Raw genomic sequence first — 20,992 nt, forward strand, 5'->3', positions numbered from 1 at the left:
TCCGCCTGCCTGAAGTGCACTGCACCCACTAAAACTGCTCCAAGGACCTGCATACTGCTGTCATGGACCTGAGTATGAGGCTGGCACAAAATATTTTTAAAGATACTTTTTGAGGGTGGGAGAGGGCCTTGCCTAGGGTCTCTGGCGCCCCCTGCAGACTATCAGTTGGCGCCCCCCCCCCCCCCCCCCCGTGAAAATGATCGCTCACCACTTGCCACACTGACAGGAATTGTCACCAATATTCTTAGAAACAAGTTGCTATACATTGCAAAATAAGATAGCAGATGTAAATTCTCAAAGTGGACATATTCCAAACAGTAAAATGAAAATAAAATGATTTTTTTCTAGCTTTGTTGTCTGGTGACTTTCTTTTTCTGATCATGCTGGCCCAGTATCTGATTCTGCTGCTATCTGTCGTCTTAACTCCGTTTCCAGAGCTTCCTTTCCATTTATTTCTTTACTTTCCTCCTTTCTTCTTCATTTCTTGCTCTATATCTCCTGCCCCCTCCATTCATCCCTATCCAGCAATTCCCCTCTCTCCCTGAGTCCTGCAATCCATATCCATCCATGCCCATCTGTCCCCTGCCCCCTCCATTCATCTCTATCCAGCAATTCCCCTCTCTCCCTGAGTCCTGCAATCCATATCCATCCATGCCCATCTGACCCCTGCCCCCTCCATTCATCCCTATCCAGCAATTCCCCTCTCTCCCTGAGTCCTGCAATCCATATCCATCCATGCCCATCTGTCCCCTGCCCCCTCCATTCATCTCTATCCAGCAATTCCCCTCTCTCCCTGAGTCCTGCAATCCATATCCATCCATGCCCACCTGTCCCCTGCCCCCTCCATTCATCCCTATCCAGCAATTCCCCTCTCTCCCTGAGTCCTGCAATCCATATCCATCCATGCCCATCTATCCCCTGCCCCCTCCATTCATCTCTATCCAGCAATTCCCCTCTCTCCCTGAGCCCTGCAATCCATATCCATCCATGCCCATCTGTCCTCTGCCCCCTCCATTCATCCCTATCCAGCAATTCCCCTCTCTCCCTGAGCCCTGCAAAGGCTGCAATCCATATCCATCCATGCCCATCTGTCCCCTGCCCCCTCCATTCATCTCTATCCAGCAATTCCCCTCTCTCCCATCCATGCTCCTCTCCCCCTCCCATCCATGCTCCTCTCTCTCCCCTGCCCTTTCGCTCCCATGTCCCAACTGCCCGCTGGCGCCCTCTTCTCCCCTCCCCCAAGATCTCTTTCCTTTTTTTTTCTTTTAAATTTACCTCCGTCCAGCAGCGCAGCGTCAGAGAAGGAGGCGGCGCTCCCGACGTCTCTAGCCAGCCTTCCCTTCGCTCAGTGTCCCGCCTTCTTCTGACGTCATTTCCTTGACGTCAGAAGAAGGTGGAACACTGAGCGAAGGGAAGGCTGGCTAGAGACGTCGGGCGCGCTGCCTCCTTCACTGACCCTGTGCTGCCGGACGGAGGTAAATTTAAAAGGAAAAAAAAGGAAAGGGATCTTGGGGGGGGGGGAGAAGAGGGCGGGCAGTTGGGACATAGAAGCGGGAGGGCGAGGTAAGCACGGTGCGGCGGCGCCCCCCAGAGGACGGCACCCCCCCTGCTGTGCTTACCTCGCTTACCGTGTTGGCACGGCCCTGGGTGGGAGGGGGTTAGTGACCACTGGGGGAGTAAGGGAGGTGATCCCCGATTCTCTCCGGTGGTCATCTGGTCAGTTCGGCACCTTTTTGTGGCTTGGTCGTAAGAAAAACAGGACCAGGTAAAGTCATCCAAGTGCTCGTCAGGGATGCCCTTTTTTTTCCATTATAGGTCGAGGATGCCCATGTGTCAGGCACGCCCAAGTCCCGCCCTTGCTATGCCTCCGACACGCCCCCATGAACTTTGGTCATCCCCGCAACGGAAAGCAGTTGGGGATGCCCAACATCGGCTTTCAATTATGCCGATTTGGGCGACCCTGTGAGAAGGATGCCCATCTTCCAATTTGTGTCGAAAGATGGGCGTCCTTCTCTTTCGAAAATAAGCCTGATAGTCACTTAACGCCTACGTTTACTAAGGTGCGCAATAGGCGCGTTAGCGTTTTTAATGATCGTAAATGGTTTACGCTCGTTAAACGCTAACGCGCCACTATAAATGTAGAGGCGTGTTAGCATTTAACGCACCTTTAAAGGTACATTAACACGCCAATATAAATGTATAGGCGTGTTAGCACTTAACGCACCTTAACTTTAAAGGTACCTTAATGCGCCAATATAAATGTATAGGCGTGTTAGCATTTAACGCACCTTAACTTTAAAGGTGTGTTAGAAAAGCTAATGCACCTTAGTAAACATACCCCTAAGTGTGATATGCAGTACTTAACCAGCTATGGGTTACCGCAAGGTAGGACTGACTTTTATATGGTCCTATTTATGCAGTTAACGTGGCTGGTTAAGTTCTGAATATCCTTGAAACAGAACTTAACTGACCAAGTGCTGACTCCACCTCTGGATCACCCTCAAAATAGCCGTTTTTCAGTTCAGTGCTAACTGGTTTTTAGTGGTACTAACTAAAATTAGCAGTTAACCCGAACCGGTGATTTAACCACCATCAAGAAGGAGGTATGAAAAATTCACTATAGGAAAATGCAATACAAAATACAGCAATAAATCCCATATGGAAAAATACTCAAAATATTGTTAGTCCCTTTGAGAACATATGAGAACATTCTCAAAAAAATTAACAATGCTCGCATATGTTCTCAAAGGGACTGTCATAGACCAACTAGTCTTAACTTACAACCAACAGCATCTAATCATTGCATATTTTTAAATACTTTTTTATGTGCCACCGCATATTTTATGCTTTACAGTTGAAGCGTAAAATATTTTGCTTATTTGAAATGCAGTCTTTCAGGTCCCAACAAGAAACCATTCAAGGGTCAAAGATGTTCATTTCAATACTGGAGATCCTTGACCCTTGACTAGCTCAAGGCGTCTTTTTTTCAGTTAGTATTCAAGGGTCAAGGATGTCCAGTATTGAAATGAACAGTTGGGTTTCTTGTTGGGACCCTTGAAACAGTAATTTCCGAAATGTGGTTCATATCGGGACCCAAAAGACTGCATTTCAAATAAGCAAAGCAAAGTATTTTACGCTTTAACTGTAAAGCACAAAATATGAGGTGGCACATTAAAGAAAGTATAAAGAAATGTGCAATAATTACATACTGGTGGATGTAAGTTAAGACGTCGTCTATGACAGTCCTTTGAGAACATAGGAGTACATTTTCAAAAAAATGTTACAGCTTTGTCAGGTGATTTAACCCAGCCAGGAGCTGTTTCTTACTTGAAGGTTGACCTCCAAATTTTTAAAAAGTAATAATTAGTAATACAGGTGCAAATTTACAAGCAGGTTTGCATCCTAGGATCAATACTTCTTAGTTAATTACAGAAGGAACTTGGGATGGAAGATTGCCTATTTTACTTACAGAAACAGTAACCTATATTCTTAGCACAGGACATCAGTCTCATAATTCCAGGAAGCCCTTCCTCCTTGACCCGCAGCAGCAGCCAGCCAGCTGTGGTCTTTTATTATAGCAACTCTGCTCAGCAGGCAGTAGAAGCCTTTTAGTAATCCTGCAGGATGTCCTAAGGAAGAACTGAATAGCCATAACAGGAAATCTTTTTTTTTTTTTAAGCGACAGGACTAAAAGCAACAGCAATCCCCACCCAGACATGGGCACTCTGGAAGGTGACTTAGATCTGTGTTAAAAAGTAATCTAACAGGATGTCCTCTGGGGATCATCATCACCCAGCACGTGGCCTCCCACCCCTGGGGTTCTCTCACCTCTCTTGCAGGGGCCCTTGCTGAGCTGGCGGATGCCGCTCTTCTCCCGCAGGTTGGCCGCTCTCAGCGCGCAGCCGCTCGGGTAGGTGATTCCGTCGCTGCCGCACACGGGCTGCCGGCTCTTGCACACGCACACGCTGCCCCTTCCGCTCCGCAGGCACTCGCTGCCCGCCGCGCAGCGCGCTCCCGCGACCCCGCACGCCTCGCCCTCCCCCGCGGCGCACAGCGCGCAGCAGCCGCAGGAGTCGAGCACCGCGCCAAGCTTGCATCCTCCCGCCGGCAGAGGCGCGCATAAGGCGCGCAAGCACTGCCCGCAGGCTTTTGGCCGCGGATCCTTGGCCGCCCAGCCCGAGACCCAGAGCAGTGCGGGCAGCAGCAGCAGGGAGTAGCAGAGGCGCTTCATGACGAGAGGAGGAGGAGAAAAGGAGATGATGCTGGGCGAAACTTATCCTGCAATATGAGGCTAATCTTGCACCCGAGCTCCTTAATATAGCTCCTGTCCTGTCCCACAGCCACATCCCACCCAGCCCCTCCCCGATCCAGACAACCACTGCACTGAAAAACTCCTCTAGCCTGCTGGCTGGATGCTTGAAAACGAAACCAGGCACAGAAAGAAGAACCCAAATCATTCGCAAGGGAAGCGGGATTGGCGTGTGAATTCGGACTTTCAACCGAGTTTTTACGGTTTGACACATGAGTGATCTTCGCCCATCCCTGTAGTTTTCTGCCGAGTTTTGTGCACGTCTTGGCTGCACTGAAATAAAGAGTAATACAATAGAACATTCTGTCGGTGCGGAAAGTTACTTCTCTGCTCTGTTTCATTGATTTACTAATATCATCTCTTAGGGTGGCGAGGAAGGCAATCCGCTTCGATTTTTTAAGGCGAGTCAGGAGAAATCTGCTCAATTTAACACTTTTTTTTCCAGGAAAGAGGAGCAGTGGTGTTGGGATTTAAGGGGCCAATCACCTCTCTATTCAAAGTATTGTAACTTTGGAAGGGGAGAGTTAAACTTCTGAGAGGTCTTCCGTGACAAATTTCACATTTTAGTTTATTGATTCCCTCTTTATGCATATTTATTGTGGGAATCCTGAAAACCTCACATTCCTTCACCTTCAGTTTAGAGTACCAGAACAAATATCATTCAAAAACTGATCTAGTTTATATTTCATATGTGTTTGCCTTTTGCACGTCTTGGTTAGTTTCCATTAATTTGATCTTTGCATACTTTGGACAAGAAGCCCAGCAATAAACTCTGTGGAGTATTTTCACTCAAAGGTGCTAAAATTTGTTGGCAAGGGGTGGCTTAGTACTCAAAAGCAGCATGCGCCAACAGCAAAATTAGGGGTCCTTTTACTAAGTGGCAGTAAACAGGTGTGCTCAGGTGCTCTGTGGTAGTTCAGGCACGTGCGCACGCTTCCCTGGTGATAACAAATACAGCGCTGGGGGCATATTTTGGGGGCAGAGAGTAGGCATAGAAACATGACGGCAGATAAAGGCCATATGACCCATCCAGTCTGCCCATCCTCTGTAACCCCTAATTCTTCATGTTCCTAAACGATCCCACATGTTTATCCCATGCCTTTTTAAACTCTGGAACAGTCCTTGACTCTACCACCTCCACCAGGTGGCCATTCCACGCCTCCACCACCCTTTCTGTGAAATAATACTTCCTTAGGTTACTCCTAAGCCTATTCCCTCAACTTTGTCATATGCCCCCTCATTTCAGAGCTCTCCTTCATTTGAAAAAGGCTCTCTTCCTGTACATAAATGCCCTTGAGATATTTAAATGTTTCTATCATGTCTCCTCTCTCCCTCCTCTCTTCCAGCGTGTACATGTTGAGGTTCATAAGCATGCCCAGCGCTAATTGGTTAGCTACATTGCTGCACACCATCTGATTAGCACATGGTTAACACATGAGCCCTTTTTGCTTACTAAATGGGTAATGGTAAGGACTCACATGCTAATGGGCAAGTGCTATTTTGGAAATTAGTGCCTGACCAATAATAGAAAAAATGGAAATGCAGCCATTTTACAGCCTCACTAAAACTGGCCTCAGCGGCCCCTTTTAGGGCAGCTAAGTAAAAGTGCACCTGTGTGCGAGGGCATCCCCAGCATGTTGGTTGTTCAGTCACACGCTAACATTACAATTAGGGTGCAAACCATTAGCGTCCAGTTGGCATGGAGTCACTTACCCCCCCCCACATTCTATATAGCGTGACTTAAGTTCTGTGTGCAAGTCCAGTTGTATTCTGGATTTGCACATGCAACTTGATTAAGCCAATCAGCGCAGATAATTGCCACTTAACAAGCAATTATTGACACATTGGCATTAATTAGAATTTATGTGCAGAACTGTCTAATCATATTCTATGTAAAACAAAATAGTGAGGAGAAACCAAGGAGGATACCAAAAAACTTTATTGGATTTTTAAAAAACGACCCGACACGGCCGTGTTTCGGCCCTAAGGCCTGCCTCAGGGGTCTTGATCAATCTTCAGGTGTTGCAGTGTGATATTTTACACCAATGTGAATTAATGCACAATTTTAGGAAAGTCAAAAAGTTCTTTGATCTCTTCTATGAAAATGGCATGTTGTTGAAGAAACTAAATAAAGTTTTTTGGTATCCTCCTTAGTTTCTCCTCATTATTTTGTTTTACATCTCACGGCATCGTGAGGTTTTTTTTACCTCCTTTTTTTTGCTTACTAAGCATATTCTATAACATGATACGTGTAAATTCTTAGTCGCATAATTGAAAAGGGGGTGTGGTCATGGGCATGGAATGGGGTGCATCGTGGGTATTTCTAAAATCTATGCACATGATTATAGAATACAACTGGTCCGCATGTAATTTAGGCGTCAGCGTTTACACCAGTTTTTACTTGGTGTAACTGTCCGCCACTAAATTTAGTTGGGTGGACTGGTGCTTGGTGTATTTATAAACTATGCAGAAATGTAGGGTTATTCTATTCAGTACGCCCCTTCTCTCTATTGCGGCCCGCCTCTCTGACTTAACTTCCTGTTTCCTCAGAGGCGGGCCGCAGTAGAGAGAAGGGGCCGGGACCAGTGGTAGGGCAGCCTGTGGGAATCGCTGCCGCTGCCTTCGCCTTTTCAAAAACAAGAAAAGAAAAGGTAAATTCAGGGAAGAGGTTTGGGAAGGAAGGGGGAGAAGCTAGATTGTGCCGGGGGGGGGGGGGGGCGGCGCGGAGGAGGAGGAGCTGGGGCAGCAGCTCATTCCTCGGCTCAGGCTGCAGATTGTGTTGGGCCACCCCTGTCCACACCATCTTTGGAGTTGCATGCTAGGAAAAATTAGAGTGCATATTATAGATTACCACGCAGGGTAGATCTGTGCATAATTCCGAATAACCGTGCTATGTATCGATTATTAGCACCAATTAGGCCAATTATTTTACATGTGGATCTGTGATCAAGGCCCAGAATTGTGCTCCCAACCTTGGCTGACCTCTACAGAATTCGGGAGTTTCCACAGCTTAGTAAAAGGTCCCCCTCTTTGGTTATATGTGAGGCAATAATCAACCTACAAAGAGTTTTCAGCACTGATTTTGCCACACATCTGAGCTGGACTGACATCAAAGGACAGAAGAAAAGATTTCTCATGCAAAGACTTTCTGAATCTTAAATTATTTCTACTGTACGCTTGCAGTTTGAGCAGTCCTCAACTGATATTAACATTTTATTATGAGGGTCAGTTTAGGAGAATGGGGACACACTTTCACTCCTATTTTTATTCATAGAATTGGACAAACTTCAGAGGAAATGCATGTCTTTTTTTTTTTTTAAACGTAGAATAATAGCAGGGAAAGAGAACTGAGTCTGAGGAGATGTTTAAAGCCTAATTGTATCAAATAAATATCTGCAGCTGATAAATGAAGGCATTTACCTCAGCTTCCCAGTTTCTTGGTAAGTTTCAGCCGGGAATGCCATAGTCTGTGCTGCTACTGAATCTAGAGGTCAATGCAGAAAGTTGTGTTTTAGGGCTGGTGAGTGTAGCTTTCTACAGAAATTTCCTGTGGAGATGAAGTGATCAATGAACATAAACCACCAGATTGTATAAAAGTTGCCCAAAGACAGGCACAGATCCAAGATACCCGTGCAAACTAATTAGCCAATTTTGTGCTAACAGTTATTGGGATTAATTGGCTTCCGTTTGGCTTTCTGTGCATCTGCCCTAGTCACTATTCTATAACATCCACGCTTAACTTTCATAGTGGCCAACTCAAAGGGGGTGTGGCCATGGGAGGGAAATGAATGAGTCAAGGGTGTTCCAAGAAATTAGGTGCCATGTTATAGAATCCCTTCATTTGCCTGCCAAACCGCCATCAGTTGGATGCGAGGATTTACACCAGGTTTCAGCACGTGTACTTCCTTGTGCCCAAATGAGAATTCTCCCCCTTTCTATCCTTTTTAATTTGATTATTGTAAACTTCTTACATATATTTTTATAGACAAAATTGAAATGTGAAACATCGATTAGTAGAGTAGAGAGACGGCAGATATTGCACAGAGACAGTCACAATTTAGTCTGTATGGGGCCACAGATGTGCCAGATGTTTACAAGGGAAGTGGATCTAACACACACCAACATCAAGGCTGAGAAAACACTGGCCCACAGAAAGATATTGTTGGAACATTTAATTTGGAGGTAGCCAACAGTTCTTCATGTTTAAAACTGTACTAATATCTTATAAAAGGCTCATTTAAAACAAAATCAGATACACGTGGAGGGGCATAATCGAACGCGAACGCCTATCTCCATGGACGTCTATCTCCGAGAACGGGTACGTGAAGGGGCGGGACAAACCGTATTTTCGAAAAAAATGGGCGTCCATCTTTTTTCCGATAATACGGTTTGTGCCAGCCAAATGCATCGGATTTGTGCGGATTTGAGCTGGGCGGTTTCGCTTTTCAGCGATAATGAAAACCGAAGGCGCCCAGCTCAAAAATGAACAAATCCAAGGCATTGGGTCATGGGAGGGGCCAGGATTTGTAGACATGCCAGGACACCAACCGGGCACTCTAGGGGGCACTTGTAACAATTAAAAAAAAAGTTAACTACCTTTGAAGTCCATAGCTCCCTTCCCTTGGGTGCTGAGCCCCCCAAATCCCCCCAAAACCCACTGCCCACAACTGTACACCATTACCATAGCACTTATGGCTGAAGGGGGGCACCTAGATGTGGGTACAGTGGGTTTTGGGGGCGGTTTGGAGCGCTCCCATTTACCACCACAAGTGTGACAGGGGGGGATGGGCCTGGGTCCACCTGCCTGAAGTGCACTGCACCCACTAACAACTGCTCCAGGGACCTGCATACTGCTGTGATGGAGCTGGGTATGACATTTGAGGCTGTACAGGCTGAAAAAAAGTTTTTAAAGTTTTTTTTTTTGGGTGGGAGGGGGTTAGTGACCACTGGAGGAGTCAGGGGTGGTCATCCCCGATTCCCTCCGGTGGTCATCTGGTCATTTAGGGCACTTTTTTGGGAGTTGTTCGTGAAAAAAACAGGGTCCAAAAAAAGTGACCCAAATTCGCGCTAAAAACGCCTTTTTTCGATTATCGGCCGAGGATGCCCATCTCTCCTCGGCCGATAACCACGCCCCAGGCCCGCCTTCACCACGCCTCCGACACGCCCCCGTCAACTTTGGCCGTTTCCGCGACAGATTGCAGTTGAAGACGCCCAAAATCAGCTTTCAATTATACCGATTTGGGCGCCCACGGGAGAAAGATGCCCATTTCCCGATTTGGGTCGAAATATGGGCGTCTTTCTCTTTCGAAAATAAGCAGGAGAGTGTGCTAAAGAAACATGCATATTTGGCATGATAAACAACAGAAATCACAAATTGCCACTTTCAAAAAAAGTTCAAACAATGTCATACTTAATTATATCAAAGAAAATTATTAATGTGAAAGGGTAAGATCTCAGTTCTTTTAGAGATGGGAATAACTAGTGAGGTAATCAAATTTGCTGATGACACAAAGTTATTCAAAGTTGTTAAATCGCAAGGGGATTGTGAAAAATTGCAAGAGGACCTTATGAGACTGGGTATCTAAATGGCAGATGAAGTTTAATGTGAGCAAGTACAAAGTGATGCATGTGGGAAAGAGGAGCTTGAGCTATAGATACATGATGCAAGTTTCCACATTAGGAATCAACGCCCAGGAAAAGGATCTAGGGTTCAATGTTTTTATTATATGTAGAAGAACAAAAAGATTGCATCAAAATGATAAGAATAAAATCAACAATATTCAAATAACTGTGGCGAGTTTGTGTTCTTGTAACCCTCCATCAGAATATAGGTGTGAACAGCATGTTACAACCATAACAAACCCCTCAAACCGTACCCCCTTCCCCCCTTCCCTCCCAACTCAGTAGAAGATCCCATGGTCTTATGGGCATATTAGCTACAAATTCAAATAATTGAGAATGAGACTGCATGCTTGTGAAGGAAGTTGCTGAATATAATCCCCCATATAGTCCAGAAACATTTTTAACGTTTAGCTGTGAGACAAGCATTCTGAGATTCCATTACCATCAGTGTGTAAAAAGGATTCCTCTAATGCCAAAAGGTAGGTAAGTGTTCCAACACCAAATGTTGCAATAGACGCCTTTTGCCAATGATACGTGCTTTATAAACTAATATCCATGGGAATTTAGTAAGGGAGCCACAACATTCCATTTTGCCAAAAAGAACATATGTGCCATAAGTGTGGCTGTATGGTAAGGGGGGGGGGGGGGGGGGAGGCTGGGTGGACATTTCTGTTGAGGAACAGAAATGCCCATCCAGCTTCTCCCCCCTTTACCATACAGCCCCACAGCACAGAGTTGTGTAAATAATAGGTACGTTGTCTAGCACTAGTGATCTGCCAAGTACAAACTTGTAGATAACCATGGGTAGTGCATAGATGATGTTTGCTTTCTGATCACCAGACACCCTTACCCACAACCAAACCACATTGGTGAGGGCGAGGAAGGAGCTACAAACAGCTGGGTCATCTTTTCACATTTAATGTATCAGCAATGGTATATAGTGCTGAGGAGAAAAGGGGAAACAACGGTAAAAGCGTTAGATGGATGTTTACTTCCTCGCAATTGCAATGTAATACATCAGGTACAGAAGGGCACAGGCTAGGGGAATTATATAGGCACCAGGCAGTAGCCACCTGCAGGTAATTTAGAATAGGAACTGTAACCAAAACCTCTCTTCCTCACCATGACTTAAGGGCTCAAAGCCATGGTAGGCATGCACCTGTGGCCACCTTGAAAATGGTTTGCAGGATAGAATTTAGAAATGTTGTTGTTCCATGGAGGATTGCAGGACTGTGTTGAATAATGTGGAAAAGACATTCAGTGCATATATGCTTCCCCACCTCCCCACCCCCAGCAACCTTGAGAATGGTTGGGCACGTCATGAAAGGGGACTGGGATTCACCACATAAAGAAGGATGGATCCTAGCGGGGAGACAAATGAGGTGCAAAGCGGGAGAAAAACTACCAGCTGTGGATACCTGTGAACCTGCTGAAAATAGAGGTAAGATTTGAATGCAGAGAACATACAGAGAATGGGGAGCCCTTGACCATGGGTGATGCATACATCCATTTTCAGGGCCACTTCCCTGCCTCTCCCCCACCCCATAGGCAGCCCCAACTGAGTGTGTCCAATACAGAAGGTGCGCTCAATGATGGCACGGGTGGTCCGATGTCTACTGTTGTAGTTCTCTGACCCTGTTTGTGGGCGCACAATGGGGGTCATGAGCTAACTCCGCTGTGGGTAGCCTCTGTCACCTTTGGGGAGAAGCAGGATGAGAAAGATGAGTGTGTATTGTTTGGAGTGGGTACCTTGTGGAGGTGGAGGGGGGGGGGAAGAATAGTGGGTTGTGGAGGGTTGCCCGGTGGAGGAAGTATAGTTTGGACAGATCCATGTGGCACTTACCTAGGAGCCATCCGCCGGTGATCTCCCCTCGGTCAAACCTGCGGAAGATTCCTGAGTGCTGCAATATGTAGGCATCATGGGTGGAACCTGGGTATCGGGCACACACACATCTAGAATCTCCCCCTGGGCATCACACAACTTGCATATTGAGTGAGTGGAATGCTTTCCTGTTCCTATAAGTGGCCTCTCGTGCCCGGGGGAGGGTCTGAGTGTGACATGTGCAATCAATGGCGCCTATGGCTGAGGGGAAGCGAGCTACGGTGTAGAAGTCAGCCATGTTGTTCAGCAGGGCCTGGGGGGTAGGGGGTGGAAGGTGATGTACTCAGAGGTGTGGGTAAGGAAGGCATCAAGGAACTGAGTAAGGCAGAAATGGAAGCCTGGGTGAGACTTGTGTTCACAGGACAGACTGGAAATTCCCAGTGGCCAGAAAAGATAAAGAAGCAGTAGTCTTTAGGTGCACAGGGATGGGGTTGTTCCTACGGGTCCTGGGCTGCAGGAGGGGTTTGAGCTGGTCACAAAGGTGCTGAATGGCAGCCCTATCAAAGCGGTACCTAGTGAGACACTGCAGGTCATTGAGGTCTAGGAAACTGCTACGGGGCCTGAAAACTCTGGGGCGTGAGTCCCTCCTGTGGTGCCTCCCCTCTTCCTCCAACATGTAAGCCACCTGTGCATTTAGTGCCTCCATTTCCCCACACTACAGGTGCAATGCAGTGACACCAGTGCTCACCTCTCCCTACCAACTTGGTGAAACAGCAGCAATAAACAGAAGCTGACACTCACTCTCCCACCACCGACAAACAATGCGGTCACACACAGCAGAGCCACACTGCAAGCACTCTCTGACCCAGTACAAACTCTCCTGCCACACCCTCTAGCAACTCACTCTCCAAGCAGTCTTCACAAACACGCTGCAGCAGTACACAGGACAAAGAGACAAACAGAGACTACAAACAGGTAAGGGAATGAAATATGAACTTGGGGACAGTGAATGGAGAGGGATAGGGGGAGGAGATGGGGAGATAGAGGAAGGAGTAGTGGTGTCTGGGTTTGGGGGCTAGAAGGGGTAGGGAAAGCTGAAAAGGTAAAAACACAATTGAGGCAGGTGAGGGTGAAAACGTTCCGACTACGGCGCACAGACAAAAGTAAAAGGTACTCAACAAACTCAGCTTTCTCTGCAAACAATGCTCTCGCCACTCTCCAAAATCACTAATGGGTCTAAAGATAACTTCCCCCTTACCCTGGTCGCGTTTATTTCAAGTCTAACTAAGGACGCCCATGTTCCCAACCATGCAAAACCATTTCTCTAACCTTTATACTCTGGGAGCGAGCATCTAGTAACGTCACCCATAACACGCCCCATGTGGGGACGACCATAGATGGCCTAGTGGTTAGGGTGGTGGACTTTGGTCCTGAGGAACTGAGTTCGATTCCGGCACAGGCAGCTCCTTGTGACTCTGGACAAGTCACTTAACCCTCCATTGCCTACCGCATTGAGCCTGCCATGAGTGAGAAAGCACGGGGTACAAATGTAATAAAAATAAATAAAATACTGCAATGTAATACAAAAACATTATGATATTCATAGGATATGTGCTCATAGAAATTGAGGGACCATCATGTATCACAAGGATTCACTTAAATCCCCAAATCATTGCACATATCACCGCGCGTATCACTCAAGACCAAATAATCACTTTGTTCAAAAATCTCTCAAGCAGGTGTACTTATCTGAAAATAATAAAAGACCTGGGCAAACCTATCATTCTTTTGAGATAAGTACATTTATAAGTGTCACCTGCTTTAGCACTTGTGCTGTACCCTGGTTCAGGGGCGTAGCCAGACACCCAATTTTGGGTGGACTTGGCCCAAGAATGGGTGGGCAGAAGAACTCCACCCTGTCCCACCAGTGATATGGTCTCTCCCTCTCGCCTGCATGCCATATGGTCTCTCATACATCTCCCCTCCCCGCATACCTTTTAAATAGCAGGTTTTTACTGGCAGCAAGCAGCAACTAATACACACTGCTCATCCTGTGGGAATACATCAGAGGGAAGGCTGTGGGGCTGGTGCAAGAAGTATGTATCAGTCGCTTGTCACTGCAGGCGAAGATCTGTTTTTTTACAAGGTTTGTAGGAGGAGGGACAGTTGTTTGGGAGTTTTGGCTGGTGGGGCTTGGGGATCCCTGCCAATCACATCATAAGTGTGCTGCTACTGCGTGGGCCTGGGCCCACCCAGGCCCACCCTTGGCTACGCCACTGCCCTGGTTTTGTATGCTAACCCCCAGGTTTTATAAATGGCGATTAAAGTTGTGTATGCAAATGTGTATGCATAGCCGATTTGCATGTGCAACTTAATTGTTTAACAAGCTAATCAGTGCCAATCATTGGCCAATAACAAGCAATTATCGATGCTAAGGGACCTGTTTACTAAGGTGTGCTAATGTTTTTAGCATGCGCTAATAATTAGAGCGCGCTAATGTTCCAGTGGGTGTCTCTAGTGTTAGCGTATTACAGCTTGGCTAAGTAAACAGGGCCCTAATTGACACTAGGCATATTCTGTAAAGTGGGCCGTGTAAATTAAAATGTGTGGATCACAAAAGAGGGTGTGGCCATGGGAGGGGCATGGGTGGTTTGGGGGCATTCCTGAAAATTATGTGCACTGTTAGATTATCGCTGGGGTTTACTAGTGCCAACACAGCCCATTCACTTTCAATGGGCTGTGTCAGCAATGCCGCGCAGAAGCCGCTAGCGTGGCTTAGTAAACAGACTCCTATGTCCGATCTTAACCTAAATAAGACATGGTTTTAGCTGACATAAATGACTGTTCCTAAATTTTAGTCATGGGATGGCCGCTACATGTGTTCTATAAACCGTGCCTAACTTTAGACGAGGTTTATAGAATACCACTAAGTGTGGGGTTTTTTCAGTGCCAAAATATACCATCTGGCCCTAACTGTGTGTTAATGGTTTAATGCCCTTTAGTAAAATGTTCTATTGCAAAGACTTCTGGTGATCGAGTAACATAAATGCCGCTGCCATGATTTTTAATTTTGGCGGCAGAAGTGTATGGCATGAAAGCATGAAGTAAGCCCGAGTCAAGTTTTTTATGATGTCTCTGTCCACCAGTTTCTATACAGAATGATGTTCATTGTTTTTTGCAGGTATCTACTGGCTCAGATCCCTTGAGAAAGCGACAGCGAAACGGGTGCCTGTTGGGATCAGCTGAGCTTTCAGTTAAGTGTTACTGCATTTGATAGCTTTATGTCAATTGCTGGTCATTCTGTTATGGTTTTTCAGAGTGTTAATAATGTATTTTGAAGACAGATAAATGAAAAGATACACTATCTATATATATAAAAGGCACCTCCAATGTTCCTGAAGCCTCAAGCCGGAAACTTGAGGCGCCAGAGATATCCGGTTTGGCCTGCAGTCAGTGTAGCTCCGCCCTCACGTCAAAACGCGATGACGTAGAGGGCGGGGTGGGCCTGCAGTCACTGTACCTCCACCCTCCCATCAAAATGCGATGACGTAGAGGGTGGGGCGGGGAAGGCACAATGCACGAGTTCCACAGATTCAGTGACAGCAGCGGGGAGTCCCACACATTCAGTGACAGCTGCGGGGAGAGCGCTGCGAACTTTATCACAAACTCGCAACCAAATGACTGAGGGATGGAGGGAGGGAGAGGGGGGTGTGGAAATCGGAAGGGAGGGACGGAGGGGGGGGGTCTGGAACTCGGTAGGGAGGGAGGGAGGGAGGGAGGATGGTGGTGGTGGGGGATTACCTTGCTAGCGCCCTTTTCATTTTTATCCGAAACGGGTATTTCTCACTAGTAATTGATAAAACAAAAAAGTGTAACAAGTTACAAAGCACTGATTTAGGTAGGAGGGGTTTTTTTTTTGGTCAATGATTATTTTAGTCACAAGTGGGATTTATTTATGCTTTGGTGTTGCTATATGGCAGCATATCCCAGTGACAAATGAAACCTTTTTCCCCCATTAAAACACTTTTGTGTGAACACATGGAGGGGCATAATCGAATGGGGCGCCCAAGTTTTCCTGAGGGCGTCCTCGCAGGATGTCCCCGTGAAGGGGCAGGGAAACCTGTATTATCGAAACAAGATGGGTGGCCATCTTTCGTTTCGATAATACGGTCGGGGACGCCCAAATCTCCACATTTAGGTCAACCTTAGAGATGGTCGTCCCCGGTTTTCGGCGATAATGGAAACCGAGGATGCCCATCTCAGAAACTACCAAATCCAAGCCCTTTGGTCATGGGAGGAGCCAGAATTCATAGTGCACTGGTCCTCCTGACATGACAGGACACCAACCGGGCACCCTAGGGGGCACTGCAGTGGACTTCAGAAAAAGCTCCTGGGTGCATAGATCCCTTACCTTGTGTGCTGAGCCCCCCAAAACTCCCCGAAAACCCACTCCCCACAACTGTACACCACTACCATAGCCCTTAGGGATGAAGGGGGGCACCTACATGTGAGTACAGTGTGTTTATGGTGGGTTTTGGAGGGCTCACATTTACCACCACAAGTTTAACAGGTAGTGGGGGTATGGGCCTGGGTCTGCCTGCCTGAAGTGCACTGCAGTACCCACTAAAACTGCTTCAGAGACCTGCATACTGCTGTCATGGAGCTGGGTATGATATTTGAGGCTGGCATATTTAAAAATTTTTTTTAGGGTGGGAAGAGGTTAGTGACCACTGGGGGAATAGGGGGAGGTCATCTCCGATTCCTTCTGGTGGTCATCTGGTCATTTAGGGCACATTTTTGTGGCTTGGTCGTAAAGAAAAAAGGACCAAGTAAAGTCGTCCAAGTGTTCTTCAGGGACGCCCTTCTTTTTTCCATTATCAGCTGAGGACGCCCATGTGTTAAGCATGCCCCAGGCCCGCCTTCGCTACGCTTCTGACATGCCCCCAAGAACTTTGGTCATCCCCGCGACGGAAAGCAGTTGAGGGCGCCCAAAATCGGCTTTCAATTATGCCGATTTGGGCGACCCTGGGAGAAGGACGCCCATCTCCCGATTTGTGTCAAAAGATGGGTGCCCTTCTCTTTCGAAAATGAGCCCATAAGCCTACTTTTTGTTGAGTTTATCAGTTTGACAGTAAACTAGAGTGCCATTATATATTATCTTCAGTAAAATGCCTTCTGTATAATTACAGATTTTCTCTTTATCTTTCAAATAATATATATTCTTAACATTTTTGTTCAATAGATGGCAGCACAAGGAAGCTAAAACTCAATTATCTCAGTAAACAAGTAAATGTGGTGGATTTTCTTTCTTGTACAGTAGCTGTGAATCAACCAACTCAGCCTTAGAAGTGTTGTAGCAATGCCAATAGCAAGTTTAAATATCTACCCTTGCAAATGTTAACCTTGTAGAGTGCTTAGCTTTTAACTTCAGGAAGAATTATATTAATTGATTCAAACAAACTTGAATATCATCCATCCATGTCGCTCTATTTTAGTCTCTGTCCACCTTTCCTCTATTGCACATAGGGTGAAATCCTGTCCTTGAGTGCAACCAACAGGTCTTGTTTTCAGAATAGCCAAAATGATGAATATTAAGCTGGTTATTAGATCAGGTGTAGGTAAATATATTTTATGAATCTTCATTGTGGATACTATGACAAATAGGATGGCATTTGATGTAATGTTCTTTTTTTAAAAGCCAATGACCTGACACAGATCGTGTTTTGGCCTGAGTGCCTGCGTCAGGGGTCATAAGTACATAAGTATTGCTATACTGGGACAGACCAAAGGTCCATCAAGCTCAGCATCCTGTTCCCAACAGTGGGCAATCCAGGTCACAAATACCTGGCAAGATCCCCCAAAAAGTACACCTGAGTAACTTTTGCTGAGCTGGCGCTGAAAAGACTACAGGGTGGGGGGGATGTCCTTGAGACAGCCCGTGTTTGGGCGAAACGTGCATGTCGGGCAGTTGAACCCCTGGGTCCGACAAAAGCAAGCTTGAAAAAGATAAGTCTAAAGTATTGTTTCAATTACAGAGGAGGCTATTTATAATGAACCTGTGAAGATGTTGATGTTATATGTATCGCTAAAGATTGAAATTGGTAGCGATCAACATCACTGAGGTTCTTGGGAAATTTATATGATATGATCTGTGAATATAAAGTCGTGAAAATTCTGATCTGGTGTGAAAAGAAGTTCTATTAAGTGCTGATTGAATTTTGGACTGGATATCAAGAATTTGTAATGTAATAACAGCCAAGCATTTTTTTTTGTTTTTGTTCTTTTTCAGTACTGTTTTGCTGTGCACGGTGCCCTGAAGCAACTTAGAGAAACACTGGTCACTGTAGTTGATTTATATGATATATTCACCTCTTGTGGAGTCTCTACTAATTTTGATTTGTACTGTGGCAGCCAGGCATTTTTGTGGCATTCAAGAATCAGATTTCATCCTCTGTTGTTCTATTGTCTAGCCTTCATATACATCTTTCTCATTTAAGGATGAAATACACAGTTTTGTACATTAAGGTTAAGTTTTTTTTTAATATAAGAAAATATACATTGAATAACAGATTTTAATGTAGGAAATAGTAATATCTGGGACAAAAAAGTATCACCTGCATTCAGACCACACAAATAAATGTGACCCTAACTTGGGGCTCATAAAATGCAACCGGTTCTGCTAGTATTGTATTGTATTTATTTCTTTTATTTATCTGTAATTATGTTCTGCATAATTTAACATGTAGCTAACCTTAGCAGATTACAATTAACATAAAACTATTGACAACAAAATTCAAAAACAATATCATTTAAAGAACATATATAAAACAATGTAGTATATAATATAAAAACTTACATGGGCAATAAAAGCAGCAATAAAACAGAACATTATTCAAAAGTGTGAGCGTGCAAGTTTGATTTAGGCTTTTCCAGAAAGTTTGTGAGTGCTTTATACTTACCAACATTGCAGCGTTTTTCAAAGTGAAAGCACAAGTGCAATTTACCTTTGATGCTTGTCATTCGTTCGTCAGTTGCACCTGCTTTTCTGAGGGTAAAGCCCTCTGACTCAACCACCATTGTGGGGTCAAATTTTATAAATAGACATATATATTGTTTTGACTCTGATCTTGTGAGGACTTAACTGTTAGGAGTATAGACTGTCAAGGAAGGTCATTGCAGGTACTGGGAGTGAATTTGGTTTCACTTAAGGTGGTATAGAGGGGCATTTTCGAAAGAAACATCTATGTTTGGATTTGGACGTCCTTGTAAAACGTTTAAATCCGGAGGCGGGGAAAAGCATATTTTTGAAAAAAGATGGACGTCCATCTTTCGTTTCGAAAATACCATAGATGTCCTTAGATTTGGACGTCCCTAGACATGGACGTCTTTTACGTACAGCGATTTTCTAAACCAAAGATGTCCAGGTCAAAAACGTCCACATGCAAGCCATTTGGACGTGGGAGGAGCCAGCATTTGTAGTGCACTGGTCCCCCTGACATACCAGAACACCAACTGGGCACCCTAGGGGGCACTGCAGTGGACTTCATAAATTGCTCCCAGGTACACAGCTCCCTTACCTTGTGTGCTGAGCCCCCCAACCCCCCACCCCAAAACCCACTACCCACAACTGTACACCACTACCATAGCCCTTATGGGTGAAGGGCGGCACCTATATGTGGGTACAGTGTGTTTGTGGTGGGTTTTGGAGGGCTCACTGTTTCCTCCACAAATGTAACAGGTGGGGGGGGGGGGATGGGCCTGGGTCCGCCTGTCTGAAGTGCACTGCAGTACCCACTAAAACTGCTCCCGGGACCTTCATACGCTGTCATGGACCTGAGTATGACATCTGAGGCTGGCATAGAGGCTGGCACGAAATATTTTTAAAGATGTTTTTTGAGGGTGGGAGGGGGTTAATGACCACTAGGGGAGTAACGGGAGCTCATCCCCGATTCCCTTCGGTGGTCATCTGGTCATTTTGGGCACTTTTTTGTGCCTTATTTGTAAAAAACAATCACAATGGCTTCCTTCTCTGTATAAATCACTGTGGAGCTTCAAACAACTCACATTAAAATATTATGTTTGCTCCCACAGTCCCTCAGTTCTTAAATTCTCAAATCCAACCCTTCATTTCAATAATTTTTATCTCTTAGTGTCCTCAGTTGTGCACATTACCAAGATTACTGAATGGCAATGGTTCCTGCACACCTTTCTTCATCGGTACACTTTATCCACCCTTTTTTAAAACTTATTTAGCACTATTCTTCACTTTTATATTTTTTAATTATCAATACTCATCTTTGAAAAATACATCAAGCTCAGGGGTTGATGTTACTGCCCAACATGCATGTTTCGCCCTTAACAGGGCTGCTTCAAGGACTGCCCCCTACAAAAAATCATACACAAAAATTAACTTCAACGATATGGTGACAGAGACATATATTTAACTGCTCACATCACCCCACCGTTCTAAAGCCTCTCACTCACCCTTTGCCATTTAGCGCCAGCTCTGCTCTACAGTTAAAGGATCTTCCCCTTGCAAAGATGGCCACAGGGTCTCTCTAACCCCTTATTGTAATCTATCAAACCTGAGGTCAGCTCTCTTCTTCCCAGCTCCTAACAGGGTAAAGCTGCTGAAATTTACCACCACCTATATAAGAGATGCCCACTCCAATTCTGCATTCAAGCCCAAAGGTGTCACTGACTGTAAAGTAAATATATACCACTGCGCCTTAAAATTTAAAACTTTATTATTTGATCCACCCTCCATCCTTTCATCTACATGCTCCAGCACCCTCCACCTCATATCTGCCACCTGATGACCCTTCTCCATCCAGTGCTCCACTAAAGGAGCCTGGGTATTATTAGTAACAATTCAGGATTTATGTTCCGTTAACCTAATTTTAATAGGACGTGCACTTCTCCCCACATATATCATTTTACAGGGGCATTCAATCGCATACACCACATTCCTGGTTTCATAGTCCACCCTATCTCGAGCACGTATTCTCTTGCCATTTGGAGCATTCCATTCAGACCCAATTATTGCCAATTGACACCACTGGCATCTTCCACACATACTCTGGTGTCCATTATCATCTCTTTTTCGTGGCTCATAGAATCTATTGGACATTAGCCACTCTCCAATAGTTTTGCCTCTAGTGAAGGATATCAAGGGAGGGTCCTGGAAGCATGGATACAGCTGCACCACATGCCAGTGCGTCTTTATCACTTGAACCATC

General features: G+C 45.5%; 1 protein-coding gene across 2 annotated transcripts in view; it reads right to left on the reverse strand.

Moving 5' to 3' along the window:
* IGFBP7 (insulin like growth factor binding protein 7) overlaps positions 1-4,306 on the reverse strand; it is an 89,992-nt gene extending 85,686 nt beyond the window's left edge. Inside the window, exon 1 of one of the 2 annotated variants that reach the window (XM_030194563.1) lies at positions 3,829-4,306. In XM_030194563.1, the coding sequence (XP_030050423.1) occupies positions 3,829-4,231 (403 nt within the window). In that variant the 5' untranslated portion in view covers positions 4,232-4,306. The remainder of the gene's footprint in view (positions 1-3,828) is intronic. The other variant, XM_030194564.1, reaches the window with a different exon arrangement.
* Between the last annotated feature and the right edge of the window lie 16,686 nt (positions 4,307-20,992).

The sequence above is a fragment of the Microcaecilia unicolor genome, chromosome 2 (genome assembly GCF_901765095.1).
Source record: "Microcaecilia unicolor chromosome 2, aMicUni1.1, whole genome shotgun sequence".
Classification (NCBI taxonomy): domain Eukaryota; kingdom Metazoa; phylum Chordata; class Amphibia; order Gymnophiona; family Siphonopidae; genus Microcaecilia; species Microcaecilia unicolor.